The sequence below is a fragment of the Lupinus angustifolius genome, chromosome LG08 (genome assembly GCF_001865875.1).
Source record: "Lupinus angustifolius cultivar Tanjil chromosome LG08, LupAngTanjil_v1.0, whole genome shotgun sequence".
Classification (NCBI taxonomy): domain Eukaryota; kingdom Viridiplantae; phylum Streptophyta; class Magnoliopsida; order Fabales; family Fabaceae; genus Lupinus; species Lupinus angustifolius.
The window spans coordinates 10,873,972-10,892,936 of NC_032016.1; the positions used below are offsets into that span (position 1 = coordinate 10,873,972).

The 18,965-nt window shown below is 29.8% G+C and overlaps 3 protein-coding genes and 1 long non-coding RNA gene across 5 annotated transcripts in view; 1 reads left to right on the forward strand and 3 right to left on the reverse strand.

Moving 5' to 3' along the window:
* On the reverse strand, nt 1-3,339 carry LOC109354721 (KRR1 small subunit processome component homolog). Its single transcript, XM_019597407.1, has 10 exons — nt 2,917-3,339; nt 2,766-2,834; nt 1,815-1,871; nt 1,610-1,648; nt 1,393-1,497; nt 1,226-1,308; nt 1,055-1,136; nt 512-655; nt 358-429; nt 1-236 (listed from the first exon to the last, which is right to left on the reverse strand). Exons 1-10 carry the CDS (start codon nt 3,313-3,315, stop codon nt 120-122), a joined length of 1,167 nt encoding a protein of 388 aa, XP_019452952.1. The 5' UTR covers nt 3,316-3,339; the 3' UTR covers nt 1-119.
* Nucleotides 1,786-12,521, reverse strand: LOC109354723 (lamin-like protein). Of its 2 annotated transcripts, XM_019597411.1 has the most exons (3): nt 12,266-12,521; nt 10,214-10,569; nt 1,786-1,814 (listed from the first exon to the last, which is right to left on the reverse strand). In XM_019597411.1, exons 1-2 carry the CDS (start codon nt 12,438-12,440, stop codon nt 10,217-10,219), a joined length of 528 nt encoding a protein of 175 aa, XP_019452956.1. In that variant the 5' UTR covers nt 12,441-12,521; the 3' UTR covers nt 1,786-1,814; nt 10,214-10,216. The 2 variants fall into 2 exon arrangements, with proteins under 2 accessions (XP_019452956.1, XP_019452955.1); XM_019597410.1 differs by lacking the exon at nt 1,786-1,814 and having other exon boundaries at nt 10,068-10,569.
* LOC109354724 overlaps nt 11,299-18,965 on the forward strand; it is a 14,611-nt gene continuing 6,944 nt past the window's right edge. The window contains exons 1-2 of the long non-coding RNA XR_002108589.1: nt 11,299-11,310; nt 15,180-15,190. This is a non-coding gene — a long non-coding RNA (uncharacterized LOC109354724). The remainder of the gene's footprint in view (nt 11,311-15,179; nt 15,191-18,965) is intronic.
* Nucleotides 16,800-18,965, reverse strand: part of LOC109354722 (chorismate mutase 1, chloroplastic-like) — a 3,357-nt gene continuing 1,191 nt past the window's right edge. The window contains exons 2-6 of the mRNA XM_019597408.1: nt 18,542-18,767; nt 18,323-18,409; nt 17,929-18,072; nt 17,418-17,510; nt 16,800-17,155 (exon numbers count right to left, since the gene is read on the reverse strand). Of these exons, the coding sequence (XP_019452953.1) occupies nt 16,919-17,155; nt 17,418-17,510; nt 17,929-18,072; nt 18,323-18,409; nt 18,542-18,767 (787 nt within the window). The 3' untranslated portion in view covers nt 16,800-16,918. The remainder of the gene's footprint in view (nt 17,156-17,417; nt 17,511-17,928; nt 18,073-18,322; nt 18,410-18,541; nt 18,768-18,965) is intronic.

Sequence of the window (18,965 nt, forward strand, 5' to 3'; positions counted from 1 at the left end):
TACTAAAATATCACTTATAAAAGTTGTGTAGTATTATCACAGATGTTAGTTAAGAGACATTGGATACAAAGACTTCTGGATCAATCCATTTCACATTATTGATCCATCTTTAAGTCATGCTAAGTCCTTTGCTTCTTAGATTTCTTTCTTGATACTTGTTCTGATGATCCAATAATATATGTCTCCGCATTCAAATTTTCTTCAGATTTGCGCTCACCAAATTTCTTCGCCTTTTTCTGTGGATAAACCATTTGGGTTCAAGTGAGATAACAAACAATTCAGATCAAGCAAGAAAACATAGGAAAAGGTCTCATTGGTTTTGTTTGAAAACAAATGAAAATTCCCCAATATGGTTACCTTTAAGGACATTGCTATGTCAGCTACATTGTTATTAGCAACCTCGGATTTATCTGCCAGTTTTGCTGGTTCCTGAACAATGAAATTAAAAATCTCAGTAATGCAATGGAGGAAATTACGAAACAACAGGGAAAAAGGTATTGACTTAATAAACCTTGGGTGGGATGAAAGCTTCGTCTCTTTTCCTTTTGTTTTCAGCGGTTTTTTCTGCCTGCTTTTCCTGCTTCTCTTGCCATTTCTTTTGCGATTTCTTTTTGTCACTTAAAAAGTATTCTCCAGTTTCCAATTGTATATCAACCTGAAATACCACAAAAAATTACCAACGGCACCTTGACATTATTTCACATATCGCCAAACTTTTGCATAGGATATCAAAATTTAGAGGAAAACAACACAAATGAAGACCGGTATAAACAGACAAACTATTGGAAACATAGTTTCAAGGAAAACAGAACAAGTTAAAATAGAATACTGAAGAACCGTTGAAACATACTTTTGCTTTCGAGAACCATTAAGTAAATTTTAAACAGAAAAAGATATATGCTCCCCCGTCTTCTTGACCAACCCAACTCCACTTTTCTTGTAATTCTTTTATTTTCTTGTCGGGGAGGGGTTTGACCACATGGGTAGAGGGGGCTCTGTACGTTAAAGAATGGAAAGAGTCCAACTTCGTGGGAGATATTAATAATTGTCTCACCTTACTGGGCGGTTGAGGTGGAGGGAAAGGAGTGTAGGGCTTCTTCTGTTTAGTGTTAACCTTCTTTTGCTTAACGTTTTTCCTAGAAAAGATATGTTAAAGCGTCAATAAGATGGAAACAGAGAGAGTGTACTATGTATATACAACTTGAGATATAAATAAACGGCATACTTTTTGAATTTTGGAAGAAACCTATCCCAGTTCTCCTGGGCAAGTGCCGGATCCTTTTCAAGTTCCTTCCTCATCATAAGAATCTGACAATGTGAAAAGGAGAATTTAAATACTTTATAAACCTAAAATCTACAATATAAAAGCAAGAGAAGTATAAGTTTGTAAACCTTAATGTTGTATACAGGATGCATTTTATTCAGCATGCATTCCTCGACAATCCTTCTGACTTGTTTCAAGCCTTTAAAGGAACCCATAGCAGCAACTGTGTTTCCCTGTGGAATTGCAAGCAAAATTCGAAAGATGTTAGCTCATTATAGGGTCCTCCTAAATCTTAGTGCAAATAAATGTCCATCCTTCATAATCTGAGGCAATAATTAAAATTACCTGAACAAGGATGTAGCAGCCAGTGAGTATTTCAAGTGCCTGCACATCAAAAATATATTTGAAGAAAAGTGACTTACATGGTTGATCTAAACAGCCAATGGCATGCAGCACTAAATCAAGAAAGCTATAACTAACTAAGTAACTAACTAACTAAGGGTTCATCCCCATCCCTGGTGCTAAAGATATAAGTTTCACATAAAAATACCTTTAAGGTAGAAGAATTAGGACCAACTAGATGCTGTCTTCTTTTAACAAATCGCTCCTGCAGTCAGAAAATTAATTGAGCTTCCGACGTCAGACTAATTTCTCCGAAAAGTGCTTTTGCAAAATATAGTCAATATGCAAACATTACAAGTTACATCTATTATATGACCATGTGCATACATGCAAGGATCTTTCGAAGAATAGAAAATTCAAAGAGCTGCTAGGGGCAAAGATAAGGAAAAAATAAAAACATATGTCTGATGATTCCAGTGTTGATTATCTATAGCAGCAATTGATCATCCTGAAAGTGTTTAGTGAAATTCATTGCAACAGAAATATTGGGGTGACTACATATTCTACTTGTATTACTCTGGTGCCTGAGAAGGATAGGTCTATTCGGGTATACGATTATTGCTGCTCAAACCTGGTTCCGGCTTTTGAAAGGAATATATTACAGCTTGGACTTGTAATTGTAGGTTCTGAATTCTTCAATGCTTATTTATTTTTGTATCATTGTGTGGGTATTGATGGTTTAAATTTGCATCTATGTCCTCAGCATACGGATATGCCACATTAACAGAAAATTGAGAACTATTTCAGATTGAAGGCATAGATCATTTCTTTCATTTTTATCTTTTGACATGAATAAATGCTGTAGCTTCATATGTGCATATATGTATACGCCAGAAAATTGATAAAAACCCCAATTTCGGGACTATTCAATGACTAAATGCTGCTAAGATGACGAATTATTCGATATTTGAACTCATGGGTCAAATAAACCAAAAAAGCAAGACAGAAAAAACTTTATATTCAAATGTTACACCAAACATACAACAGAACTCACACATTTCCGTGCATACATTTATCAAACCCTACTACTTCAATATCCAACCATTGTAAATATCACAAGTAACCTATACAATGAAACAAGACTAATCAACAAAATTACCTTATTGCGAACCATACCGCTAATTTTAATGATATCACATTGCACTTCATCGTCGAGTATTTTAATCGCCTGAAAACAAAAAAAACTACATGAACACTGAAATGAATCCACACACAAATTAATAACTACATAAATAGATTACAAAATAAACCTGAGGAGCAGGAACACTTCTAGAAAGAAGCTTAATAAGATCCCTAGCTTTGACAATAATATACGGATCCCTCGTCTTTCGAGTAGTTGTAACCGTCATTGATCCTTCAACCAAGTTCAATTGACACGAAACACCGAATTCTTTGAGAGAAGATTTAACAAGAGGCCAAGCTTGTTGTAAATACTTTTCGCGATACTGAGGGAAGAGAGTGGAGAATGAACTCACTTCAAGCATTCCTCCTTCGTTCCATGATGGATCGAATTTGTGTACTTTCCAATGATCAATGTTTGGATCATCGTCCCATGGTTTTGGCTTGTCGTGTTTAACCTTTCGCTTCTCTTTCGGTGCGTTTTCTTCGTTGATTATTGTTTCGCCATTAGCGTCAATTTCATCATCCATCAACACTGTTTGATTTGATTTTCTCGCTTCTGGTTATTGTTTTCTTATCTCTTAGGGTTTAGTTTAAAGCAACACTGGTTTTTATTCTGTTATTCTGTTTACTGGGCCTTCTTCTTCTTCTTTTTTTTTTTTTTTTTTTTTTTTTTTTTTTTTTTTTTTTTTTTTTTTTTTTTTTTTTTTTTTTTTTTTTTTTTTTTTTTTTTTTTTTTTTTTTTTTTTTTTTTTTTTCTTCTTAAGAATAATTCCTGGTTGTTCTTAACTAAAGGAAAATGATAAGAGAAGTAGATATTGTAGGACCCAAATAAAAATATAAATGACGTTTGTCATTGTGGGAAAAAAATATATGTTGTTCTTATTTCATGGAGAGTTGTAATAAATTATAAAATAATATGTGAGACCTAAATAAGAATGAAAAGTTTTTCGCCAGTAGAGATGCTTTTAGCGGATTAGATAATACCCAGAAATTCAAAAAATATTAAAAAATTCAAAAAAATCATGTGTGTTATTGTACACAATAAAAAAAGAAAAATGATAGTAGTTACAAAACTAATTAAAGTACAAATAAATAACTTTAAATTATCACATAATGTAAATCTTTTTACTAAAAATAATTTAAAATAAGATAATAAAACATATCAAATATTATATCACGATTATAGTGGTTTTCAAAATATTTAGTCTCAACTATCTGCGAATCCAAAAATATAGATTTAGATCAGACTCGTTGTGAAATTGATGAATACCCAAAAATATGGAGAGATTCGGGCTGGATGGGTGGTTATCAGGTAAAGAGTCTTTTTAATGTTGCTTGATATTAGTTTGGGAGCGCATGGAAATATACCTGAAAATGTTTTTTGACGCTCAAGTCAGTATATAAGAAATGTATGAGAATATAATGCAAGAGTAAGTAAGAGGAACTTAAGATTAAGAATATCTTCCTTATGGACCCGTATTTATAGTGAAAAAGTTCATGAAATATTCTAAAGTATATGTTGTTGACATGGCCGACCATCTAGTCATGTCTAGCCTATCCCAGACAAGCAAGGGTTGCTTTACGCAAGTTGGAGGGCTCTAGCAGGTTTGTACTCTGTGGATAATTAAGTTATGGCATGTGGTAGACTTAGTAGCTGTATTCAAGGGATGACCTTGTCGCTTGACTGAAAGTGGATGCAATTTGCAGGTGGCATGTGACTTGTGACAGAAGTCTCTGTTGTTTAGGCAACATGATAGTCCTATTCAGACGATATGGAAGAAAAATGACAGAAGTGGTCTATATACTGTCATTTGGATCTTGCCCGATCAATAACATACCTCTCTGAATTATCTGGTTGTCTGGAATGGATCTAAAGGTGTTAGAATGGACTCGCCTGTTTGATATTGGGCTAATACCCATTGATTGGGCCAATACATGACATGTTTTTTAGACCGGGATAGAACCATAATTAAGCAATTTGTTTCATTACTTCATAATGAACTATTCATGAGCATCTCAACAAATATGATTAAACTACAAAATGGGATTTTAATAAAATATAGAATAAAAATATGATTTAATATGTATATACTGATAATATAAGTTTTTTTTACACTATCAATAAATTATCTACCATTTATATATATCTACTCTCAAGATATTAAACTCATAAAGATATACAAAATAGCTATGTATTTTTAAGTGAAAATAGTTAAGAAGAAGTTGTTAATAATAAATTAAAGAGAAATATGTAAAAGAAACTTCCACCTAAGATTTAATAATTGGTAGATAGATTGAAATAGAATAAACCATTTATACAAAGAGAAAAAAGATGTATTTATTGATAGTGTAAAATTATTTTATGTTATTATCATTTATTTTTAAATCATCATTGACTCTTAAATAAAAATAATACAAATAAATGATGATTGACAATGTATAAATATTATGATAAAGTTACCTTCCTATAATGATGCATGTATTTGCATAATAAATTACTTAAGGATATAATGATATATATCTATCTCACAATTTTTCTTTCTTTTTATTTCCCTCATCTCCTTTCCAAAAATAAGTTGTCAACACAACTATAAATAATGAAGACTTTTTTCTCATCACAATCTCATTTTCTTTTGTTTGACATATCATTCAACCAATAATATAAGATATAAACATATTAATACAACCTTTATTCAAATTTTCAGTTTACCCTAACCAAAGCAACCAATCATATTATATGCTCTAAAGTAATAACATGTAAATATAAAACCCTTAAAAGAAAGTAAATGTAACAAACTCAAACAATGCATCCTTATCGATAGGTAATAACGATTTGTTGTTTTAAATCATATTCCAAATTTTATCTCGTATCAACGAAAATATGTTATATCAATTAAAAAATGTAAACATTTATTATTCTTATTATTATAATTTTTGCTTCATTTTTATTGTCAAGTTATATAATTTGAAACATGATTTAGGATTACATCGCGACCACCATGGGTTTCATTTTTGATGAAGTTCTTGTCTATGCACTTTTCATAGCTTCTCTTGTTTACTTCAAGAACATTGTAGTAATGTTTGTCAAAGACAAACACTTTATCAATCCAAACAAAAGTGTTAATCATCAACATCTTCAAAAGGAAAAATATTAAGCTTGTTATAGTAAGTTTGTTTTTTGTTACAATTTGAGTTTGACTACTTTAATATGTGATGTTAAATTCATGAGATGTGAGCAAAGAGTTTTTTTGTATTATTAATTCCCTCAACTTATGGTAGAAAACTAATCATTTTCAGGGCATGTTTCTCTCAACAAATATCGCGCACATGAATCGAATTCTTGATCATTTTGATTTTTTAGGATCTAACGGAGTCTTACACCACTAAACTAATATCTTGTTGGTAGAGAGTTTGATTAGTAGTGTTTCTATATTAAATTAATCATGCAATTGTACCATATTATTATTTAAATTAAAGTGTCTTTTAATTAATGAAGCTTGATATTGCATGGTTAATTCTATCTCCAATTATAAAGTGCTTTTTGTTGAATGTGTGACTCATGCATGTCTTTTGTTTCCAAAGTTAAAGCTATGTCATTGTTTTAAAGGAAGGTTATGTTTCTATCTTTACATGTACTCTTCTTTCCTTTTACTTTTTCTTTTTACTATGAAAGTACTTACAATTGTACATGGAAATTAATTTAGTGCATTTCTGAGCTACCCTTAGTGTGGAATATAATATGTACTCTCAAATTATGCCTCACATTAATAAAAATATGTCATATTAATTAATTTTTTAAATATTTATTAATTTTTCTATTTTAGTTACTACATTGTTGCATACCTACTTAATTTTGAAATACTTCTAATAGTTTTTATGCAGCTACTCATCAACATCTACTATGCATGTGTCAATTATAATTAGTACACATAAACCATAAATGATGTATTTATTGTATAAATAAAAGTAATATATATGATTAATAATATACTAACTAATTAAATAAGAAAAGTAGTACATATGAATGATGTTGTATAATAATAGCTTTTGGTAATAAACTAATATTTTTTGAGGTGTGTAATTATTCTTTCCAATAAGTATTGTTCTAGTAATTGAACATTAATATTTTGGTTGTTATAAGGATTTAATAAGACCTTATATTACAATTCTAACTGTTTATATTGGTAAAAAAAAAAGATATTTAAATTGAGACATGAACATTGAACTCAAAAAGGAAAAGTTAACATATTTTCGTTTTCTTTTCCCTTTAATAAATAAGTTGACAACCTTGTCTATTACTCCAACTCACTTAATAAAGTCCATGACTATAAATATGTAATTAAATTTTTGGGAGCACTATTATTAGGAATTGATATAATAAAAATTGTAAAAGATGGGATTAATTACTTTTAAATATTTGGTGAATAGATGACTTTCATTCCATAGTTATGAACAACCATAAACTTTTATTTAAGAAAATCAAGTTTTTTTCAACATATGATAATAAGCACTAGACAATAAAATATGATTATAAGAGTTCATTTAAGTAAGCAATTAAATTATATCACAACTAATATAGTAAGTAGCTAATTAAATTATCACAGCTATATGGTGCAATACACATATAACAAATGATACATTTAAATTCCAGTTGAACGAAAAAATAAAAGGTCACATAATTGCAAATGTGTAATTTAAATTAAATCATGAAGACAAGTTAAATTTTCAAAATAAAAATTCTAGGATCTATCCTTTATTTGTGTTTAATGTAGCTGATTATATAATAAACAAGAATCACTCATATGATCATTAAAAACCATTAACTTATCAAGAAACAAGTTTTCATATCCTAAATAATTTTCAAAGGAACAATCATATATAGGACTTAATTATAATATACCCCATGAGTCCACATTAATTACATCACCATTCACATGTTATTAGTCAAATGTCATAACTTAATATATATGGATGGATTTACTTACTCCAAGATTAATTTAAAATCATACTCTACATCTTAATTATTCATTAGATGAAAATCCAATGGTTTAGATTTACCGACTAATTCAAATCATATAAATAATTAGATTTTCATAGAATAAATGACTAAAATATGAAGTAAATCCTCTTAACTTACCCCTCGAGTAATTGAATCTCGGTATATAGTTCATATATGGATACCATCCTTTGGAGCCTCCAACCTTATGTTTAATAGGACCTCCCATCACCATCAATGCAAGAAACCCTATTATAATCACCACCATAATCATCATCATCTTTTCAACTCTCATTATTTCCATCACACTTTCTCTCTTACACAAACTAATTATTATACCAACGGACGTTGGTTCAAGTAGTACATATTTGAGTCCCCTTAAGCAAGAACTCAGGTTCGAGTCTTGTGGATGGAAAAAATGCCCGATGGGAGAGTTAGCCTCACGTACCTGTGGATGTTCCCGGCTCGGACAGGATTGACTCCAGTGCGAGGATATCAGTAGGAAAAAAAAAAACTAATTATCATATCCCTCACTTTTTTTTTATCTTTTGGACAAGTGTGTGATTTAGAGAGGTACCTCGAGAGTGACCTTGTAAGTATATATAGTGGGAGTTGTGGGGCTTAATTGCTAGGTGAAAATTAATAAGACACCAATGGCTTAGTTAGTTCCTATGAGACATATTATAAATTGACTATGATTTTGTTTAGTAAATAAAATTTGTAAAATAATTTTAAGAGTAATTATACATTTTGGTTATGTTATCTATTATCACCAATTTAGTCATTAATAAATATATATTTTTTCCTTCGAAAAAAGTGGTGTAAGACATCGTTAGATTTCCAGGATAAAAAGAAAGTCAAGGATTTGATTTTTGGGAGCGACATTTGTTGAGAGAGACAACTATGCATATAAAAATGATTAATTTCTTACCCAAATAGGATGAAGAGATACAATTAACAATACAAAAAAGATGATTGTGATATCATTTTTTTTCTTCAAATCATTTTAGAAGGGTGGTGATATGTCAATTCCATTCAATAAAAATTATTTTTCAATAAATCAATACAATAATATAATAAATAAATAAACATTAAAAAAATAATTAGTTGAAATAATAAAGTTTTCTTTAATAATAAATGCAAAAAATAAATTAAATATGATCATTTTCGTGATTAATTTCAAAAATATAAACAAAATGTGGACAAAAGGTCGGGATTGCTCATTTATTTTCCTCAATCAATTCTTTAAATTAATGTTATGAGAACTAGATTGGATGGTTCGACAAGTTTAACTGTGGATTGGACTTGAAAATGGTCCTGATTTACTATCTTAACCAAGTGAGGGTTGAACCACTTTGAACCAGGGAAATTTCAGTCCGACTGTGTTGAACTTGGTTAAACTGGGAAGTAAACCGGACGATTTACTTAAAAATTAAAAAAAAATGATTACTTCACTGTAATTATACATCTTATTAATTATATAAAAATTTATATTTAAACCGATTAAATCTCGAGATATTTTTGATTTGACATACAATTAGGTTTCATAATATTACTTTAAATGATTATGATGCTCAACTTTTATTCCTTAAATTAAAAGACACTAAATCAATCAAACATTTTATATCAAGAATTAGTAAGTGTTGATTCTCTATAAGTAATAATAGTAAGGTAAACTTTTTGGCACACATTGAAATAAAAGAATATATTTTTCCTTAGTAAATAAATAAATGAAATAAACAACCAAATGTATGAATTATTTCATGCAACTAGTGACAATATTATTAGTATGTGAGGAATGTATGTTAATATCTTCCTTAATCCATATTTGATTCTTGAATCTAAATTCTAATTTAAAGATTAGCTTATACTAAATTTGGATATAAAAAGAGGCAAAAATGTTATGAGGTTAACTTGAATCTATATTACTTAGACTTTTTTCAATTCTTATAAATTGTGTAACTGATGTTTATAAAGAACATGATCTTCATCATAGAGAAAATGATGTATATACTAACGAGTTTTTTATACTGTCTCTTTCAAAAAGTACTTCAAATAAATGGTAAATAATACTTAACTGTGTATACATCTTTACACCGATCGTGTATAGATATTACACTCTAATAAGTAATATTTTTTCTCTTTTCACTCGAGATGAACAATATAACATAAGCTACTATATATATTTGGGCTGAGATCCTCTCGAGTATTCAGGTATTCTTAGTAATGCACCATGCCCTATTAGTCCAAAAAGAATATAAGATATAACACTATTCCCACAAATAACCCAATAGAACTCTCCAATAAAATAAATTAAAACATTACCCAACATTCAAAGATACAACACATAATCTAAATCAAACACCAAACACTACCAAACTAATATCACCAAAGAAGCAACAATTACATTAAAATAAAGTCATTAGTACCAATCACCATAAATGAATAAATGCATCCCATAATGTTCCAATAGCAAAAACAAGAGACAATAGAATAATGTTGCTTTTATAGGACACAGTTAATGTTGTTGTTGTTGTTGTTCCAGATTTGACTGGCGCAGGTTTAGGTGGAGGTGGTAAATTTTGAACATGAATAGCAATCTTCATTCCACCATAGCAGAAACCTTTGCCACTAATGAAATAATAGTTCCTTGTCACATTGAGTGGAACAACATCTCTTCCAGCACCAGTTGTCCAATTGTGAAGTGGATGATCAGAGTTACAACTTTCATAGTTTGTTTTGTTCACTTCTAGTACATTCATTTGGTTCCTATCATATACAAAAACTGTAATATAACTTAGTAATATTATCAATATTATCAACTTAATGCAAAATAAGAGTAAATATGCATTTCAATCCCTCATATTTTTCGATCTTACCAGTTTGGATCCTCAAAAATTGGAAAACCCAAAATGGTGTGGGTTAAATCAGTCCTTTTTAGCATGTTTACAATATCTGATATGGACTAATTTGAACCTAAAAATCATTAATTTGACCAAATTTGAAATTTCTGAGATCATTTTAGGTTTTTCAAATTTTGAGAAGTCGAAAAAACATAAGGGACTAAAATGTATATTTACTCTAAAAAAATTTATAACCGATGGTATCTCCTCACCCTATGGATAGAAAACTAATCATTTTTTGGGTGTGTGATTACCCTCTCAATAAGTGTCGCTCACAAGAATCGAACATTTAACCTTTTGAGCTATTTGAGAATATAGTTGGACCTTACATAACTAGACTAACGCCTTGTTGATTAAAACAACTATTATTATACTTCCGATAGATATATTAGTCCAACTTAAGACCCTAATGACACCTGAAAAATCAATATCCCACCAAGAACATTTAAGACTTAAATAAGAAAGAAGTGCAAATCTATACAAGATTGCCAAAGAAATAATTCTAAGATTTTGATTATTACAATGGCATTTGAGAAAAAATTTCTTCTTTTTTAATTTAATTTATTTGTGGGTCCAAAAAAATTGAATAACCACAATAGTCCACAAAACACAGCAGCATAGAAGTTTATACTAAAATAGCAAAGCAAAAGCTGCTTAAAAGTTAAAGCAGATCTGGAACTTTCTACATCTGTTTCACATTATTTCAAATGCTTCATTGGTATGTACATGATTTTGATTGGGTCATTTTTTCTTAGTTTGACCAACAAAATTACTGGTGAGTTACCAGAACTAACCGCTAAGGACCAACAATGTATTGGTCTAGTGGTGTAAGGCCCTATTGGATCCTCAAGATCGAGAATTCAAATTCTGAGAGGGACACTTATTAAAAAGGGCAGCAACGAACCCTAAAGCTGAGAGGATACCATTGGAAGTACCAAAAAACGAACTAACTACTACTGGGAAAGAAATGTTCAAGAACAAAAGTTTTTGACAAATGCAAATAATTAAGTTACATTCACAAATAAAGTGATTAAGAAAGCATCATCAAGGTTAAATCAAACATGAAACACATGAACAAGCAAGAAAGTAAAAGATTCAATTAGCAAATGAGATAAATGTTTTGGATCAGATAATGCAGAACAAAACCAGATCCAAACATCATTGTCCAAGTAACATTGCCCTCAAAAAGTTTCATTTTTTAAACTAAATTTTACATTTTGCACAAAAGCTAAAAAAAATAGATTAATTGAACTGCAGAATCATATAACAAAAAAAATCCTTAGATCTTCTGCAATAATAACATGGATTTGAAATAACATAACCTCTAAAAAAACCAAAATCTCTAGGATTAGTAACTTTAGATCCACTTGGTTTAGAAAACTTAAAATTAAGCAGAAAAAACAATAAATAACTTGTATGTAACAACTTAAGCTTATCCTACCCATGAACATGTTCAGATCTAGTAAGCACAAGGAGCATTTATACAAAGCAATGACTTATAAGCTATAAATGATACATCCATGGCACACATACAAATTAAAAAAAGTGATTATTGAGAAAGAAAAAAGTGATTCTTACAAAGCCAATCATCCTTATAGAAATGCTTTTCCTTAGCCCAAGTTGTGTAATTGAAATTGGTGTTCCAACCCATGTTTCCTCCTACAGTCCACCTTGTAGCATAGGCTTGTGGCAACATCAGAAGCATCATAGTGCATGTTACAATTAACATCACCATTGTTGGTACCTTCTGCATGTGTCTTCTCTCAAGTGTTGTTCTTCAGTAACAAAATATTCAACTTAGTTTTGGAACAAATTATTGTATCATGTTATGTTTATTTGGCCTTTTAAGGAAAGTTTTGGAATTTATTCCTTTATATTGTATAATATATTTATGATGGTGGGTACATACTAGAAACTTGTGTATTGGAATAGTAAAGGGAATTATGTTTTTTTTGTTTGGCATATGTATCTTAGTACCGGGGCAATCTTATCCGAGTTGAAAACATCTATAGGTATGAATTGTGTTATTTGAATAACTAGAATATGATATTTAGATGAAAATATTAAGTTATTAATTACTAATACTTAACTCATCCAATGAAATATAATTCTTTAATATCCATTCGGAGTTGGAGTTGATTTTTGGATGAAAATGAAAGGTTTGAGTGTAACCAATTATATTCGTAAGATTTTATCAACAAGATGTTGATTTAGTGGTATAAGGTCTTGCTAGATCTTTAGAAAGACTAAAAGGTCATAAATTCGATTCATGAGATCAACGTTATTGGAATGGGTAGTCACACATACCCTGAAAGTGATTCATTTCTTACCAAAAGATAAAAATATGTTGGTAGTACCAACAAATACTAGTAAGATGATTCACGAGTCTTTTCTTTCTTTTATTCACAATGAAAAATCAAATTATATCATAAAGAAAACCCATCATTATATTAGTCCTAAAAAAATATAAAATATCATTATCTATATTAAATTAATTTCATGTAAATATTACTTATTAAGTTATGAGAAGATTCATCTAATGAACTCTTAAAATATTGAAGGATTAAATTAAATAATGACATGTTGCTATATTTAATGTCAAGGTGGTTGCTCTCTATTTCTACAATGTTCATAAATTGTTTATCAAAAGTGTATAAAGAATTGGGCTCACGCCATGTCTTTAACTATATTTAGATCATGCCACTTTTTCATACAAATACTTTTATTAAATAAGAAAATTTTCACAGCATAGAAACACTAAAAAAATAAAGTGCATATGAATGTATTTTTTTCAAAAAAAGGATGAAGCATATTTTTAAAGAAAGAGAGAATAAATAAAGTAACACTATGAAAAACAATTCCTCCATATTTTATCACATGTACTTATTATATTAATTGTTAGAGCTTTACCCTGATTTTGTGCTTTATCAAAAGTATTATTATATTGGGAAACTACAATCCACTTGAAAATTTGTCAGAATAAACAATGATAAAATTTTAAAACAGAAAGGCATTGATAATATAAAAAGTATAACCAATAATATTCTAAGAAAATTTTGCATTTAGATTTGGTGCAAATAAGCGATCATTTTTAAGGTACATTCTAATTTATACATTATCATCAATACAAAAATTTATAAACACTCACTACATCGTATGACATTCATTTTTATTTTAAAAATCAATGATGATTAAACATAAATAATATATAATATAGTGACAATATATAAAATTAATATATTGTCAGTACATACATTTTTTTTCTTAAATATACCCTTCAATTTTTAAAAAAAATATCTTGTTACAGAGGGTGAGGTATATTCTCACCTGTTAGAAATAATTCACATGTGACTCCAATATTTTCCAATGACTTGTGAGAAGCGTTTAAGCAAGTTTGTGCAAACTTATAACAAAAACCAATGAGGTCTAAAAGGGTTGATAACTCGGTTCTTTAAATATGATGTGAAGAATTTGAGTTTGGTCATGTATATTAAAAAGTTTTGTTGATAACCAAAAGTTATTTCTATGATCTTTATGTCTTAAAACTATCAATTAGAGATATGTGTAGTGCATACCAAAAAATAATATGTATAATTCTCTCAATTTATTATATGAGAGAATTCACTTTAACACCCAACATATTGTGTTCGTCATAAAAAATACACCATAAAATTAATATTGTAAAAATCGAGCCAAACATCAAATCAAAAGAGGTCTTTATTAGGTTTAACCAATTTAAAAAATTAAACCGTTCGATTAGACTGAGTGATCTTATATAATTAATAATTATCTATAAATATAATTATATATAAATGCAAAATTTTATATAACTAATAATTATGTATAATTATATTGAAGTGATATATATCTTCATATTTTTTGTACTGAAGTATATCAAAATATTAGGTTAGTGTTCTATTTCTTTTAAGTGAACCGTTCGGTTCACTTTACGATTTATCCTAGTTTATCGTAGTTCAATTAACATGGTCGATATTACAAAAATAATGCAGAAACATAAAATTAATATTGTGAATTTTCTCATTATTGATTAAAGTATGAAAAACCTTATTTATAGTGTAAACTAACTAGATAACAAACTAGCTAACAAAATACTAAACACATGTTGAAAAACAATTCAACATGTGTTAAATGTGTAAAATGAGTAAAATATGTAAAATGTGTCAATTACAATAATTGTTCAACCAATATTTCACTTGATTTTCTAACCAGTTAATCGATTATGTTAATCGATTAACATTTACCCAGTTAATCGATTAACTGTTATTGTTGTTGTCTTGTTTCCATGGTGACTTTGTTCTCCAATAGTTGGACTAAATTTTTTCCAATTCAAAATAACCAAATCTTCAATTGATTAAAGTCATAAATCAAAACTATTTTCAAGACTGGTCAGAAGTCGAACTTTCTGACCCGATACTCACATTACTACACAAAATATTAAATTAAATAAATAATGATGAATCACATACCAAAGTGAACCTCTATGTTGCATACCAAATAATTATGATCCAAATGATAAAATACCCTTGTTGAAGTAAAACTTCAAAGAAAAAACGATGTAAATATTTTGATTGGCCAATTTCTCATCCTAAAACCTTTTTTTCTTTCTCGGCCCAATCTCTTTTAATTGCATTTTTTTTTGTTTGAGTTGGTGAACCATTTGAATCGGATAATTATGATGTTAGAACATGCTTAGTAATAATCATATATAAAAGATGTTTAAGTCCTTTGATTCCTTAATAAAATCGATATACATTTGGGGAAAACCATAAAGTTGGTGTCTAGTGCATGTAAAATAGGAGTACCATGATAATAAAATTTGTATTTGACAGTTGTTTTTTTAATCTAAAGTTTGATTATTTGTGTAAAAATTATATACCATGTCCTATTATTTATATTAGATTAACTTGGTTTTTTAAAGTGAAATTTGGATGAAATTAATTGAACTATGGTAAAATTTTAGTGATTAAATTACCCAAAAGATTTCATGATTAAAAAACCCTACATATAAAGATAATTTACTGTTTATAAAACGAATAATTTAATAAATAGTAAATTGTAATAATATCCTTGAATTGTAGTGAAATTAAATAAATCATTCTTCTATTTCTTACACCTACAAAAAAACTCTGATTTATATAGATAGATTATAGTGATTACTCCTGCATGAGAAATAAGTATGATATTTTAAATAAAATTGATGATAAGTGTAATTAAATTAAACAAAATATAATATATTATGGAGACAAATCCAAATAGTATACGAGTCAATACATTTTCATTATTTTTGGTACAAAATACATCAATAATTTTAAGGAGATATTATTTAAATAACTTTTATACTATATTCTAACCAACAAAAAATAATGAAAATATATTATTTTATTTAATAGGAGAAGCACATTTTCTGTCCCAAAAGGTATACCACTATACGTGTCATTCACTTATGATTGGCTGAAAAATATATATTTAAATTAAAATTTTAATAATTAAATATTTTTCTAACTAATCACAAGCATAAAATAAGAGACATACTTTTTTATACAGAAGATGTGATCATTTTATGATGAGTTGTTTTTTTAAAGATCAACTAACAAATATCTTAAGAGCCGGGATTAATAAATTCAAAAAATGAGAAACAATGCATTAAAAAACGCACATTCCAAACTATTAGTATATTAAAAATCATCATTTTTCAATTAAAAGTTTCTATAATTATGTTAATAAATGTTCTTAGGATATACATTAACATTCTCATTAACATGTACACATCAATATCATCCATACCATTCATAACGGGTGTTGGTTCAAGTGGTACATGTTTGATTTCCCTTAAGCAAGATTTCGGATTCGAGTATTGTGGATGGAAAAAATACCCAGTGGGAGAGTTAGCCCCACAAACATGTAGATGTTCTCGACTCAGACATGATTACCTCTGGTGCGAGGACATGGCTCATCACATGCCCAACTACAACTTCTATAATAATTGCTCAACAAAATGCACCATTTAAATGCATCAAAACATGTAACTCCTCACATAAAACCCAAGATGAAAATGAAATTGCAATAAAATGGCACAAAATAAGACATCATATTTCAAAGAAATTTAAATTTACCCAATGTCTAGGATCATAGACATACATTATGAGCAACCATTACATTGAAAACATGAATACTCTATGAAGAATGTAATAAAAAAGGTACTTATTATGTTCAATCTAGCTTCCTTAACAAATATGCAACTTGAACTTCTTTTGTCAATGGCATGATCCAATCACTATATAAATCAGCAACCAAGCTTGGATTTATTTTGTACACTGGTTTAGTTCTATGTTCCTTCATATTTATAGCCACTTCTTGCCCATAAGTCTTGGCTTTCATCTTTACTCTCCTTTTAATTGCTTCTTCAACTTCAAGATATGTTAGCATATCCATTATCTTTTCCTTGTCCTGCAAATTCACCTCGACAAATCAAAACCCGACTCGGAAAAATTAGGCTTTCATAGAAATGGAAATGAAACCTGAAAGTGCCCATTTGCATTACAATTCCTCGAACTTGTAAGCGTGTACATAGAAATCAGTATCGTTAAGGCGTTAACCATTAACCATACGGATTTATATTAGACTGAAAACAGTTTTTGCTCGAGAAATATTATGATTAGTTGATTACTTCTTTGAGTAACAAGAATGGCCATCTGACAAGTGTTGGTACCTGTGCTATAATGGCAGGTTTATATGCATCGGGAGCAGCTTGAAATTTAGCCTCGGCTACAAATTTTCCGTAATGGATTCTCTTTGAGAGGGCCTGCAGTCACAAGAAATAACAAGTTTCCAGCAATATAAGAACCAGAATATGCAATTACAATCTAAACATAGAGGGAGCAGAAACTAGTGAAAATAATGTGAAACGTTAACGAACGAAACTTGCAAGTTCTGACAGTTTTTAACAGGCCGAGCTTATGAAATTTATAATTGGAAATGCACATGTAAAAAGTTAAACCAAAGAGGGCACAGAAAGCACATGAAATGATGGTCAACCATAGGGGAAAAGATTCAGTGACTACGAAAAAGTGTAACTTCGGCGACTTTGACAAATCTGCACCATTGGGTGGAAATTGAGCAGCTTATATTTCGAATTGTGTTTCGATTCTGTTTCGAATCTAAGCTGTCTGATCTTCATCCAACAACTTCGACCATAGTAAAAGGTAACTAGTAATGTGTACCTGCAAGCACATGGTATCACAGACAGCAGTGGATCCACAATTACCATCATTTCCTTCCTTCGCTAATTGTGGGATAAGAACTCTGAAGTATACATTCCACACTTTGTCATTTATGTTGATTGAATCGGCAATAGGGTGCAATACCTATTCACATATGACACAAAAATTCAGTGAAGCAATTAGCACGATACCTATTCTCATTTCTCACATTACAGAGAAATTCAATGAAGATGTAATCAGCACATACAAGACTCGGCGATACAACCATCAAGCGTGTAACAGAGAGAGACAGAGACAAAGACAACTCGTAACAGAATAACAATATAGATAAAGTTCAGTGGCAAAACCGATCATAAGAGAACAACTTTCATTATTGCTAAGGCATATTCGTTACCTTAGGGTATTGCAATGGCGGTAACAACGGTTCAGGAAGGCCAGCAGGAAAGAAAGGATGCTCATCGGGACTCGTGTATCTACCCATCTTCAGTGACAGTGTAATGGTAACTCGGTTAGGAAAACTAAGATTTATATTTCAGGCCCAAGTACTTTCACTTAATCATTTTTTTATCGAAAATATTCATTTGATCATAGTTTTCCATCCTTAGGTGCATACCTTGGCATGAAGCGTCTCCATTTCCCTGAGTATATATTCTACCAACGAGCCAGGAAATCCATCTACGGAGAAGGCATCGGGATCATATGTATCTTCATTGTAACAGTATTGTGATCGCTCCAAGAGGCTAAAGATTATGCTATCCTCTAGACGTATTAAACAGTGCCTTATATGGTCGAGCGTGAGGTTTTTGCTCCCATCAACCCTTCTCTTTGTTGGCACCGATCTACACAAACGAAAAACTGTAATTTTAAGATTTGATTGACCAATTTGGAAAGCAGAAATGATTATGTCCATCATATAAACAACTATTACGCAACGCAGGCACAGGAAACTGTAAATGCAAAGCAAACGCACGAGTTCGAAAATTGAATGAAGCAGTGAAAGGACTGACTACTATGGATGAAATTTCTAAGGTAAGTAC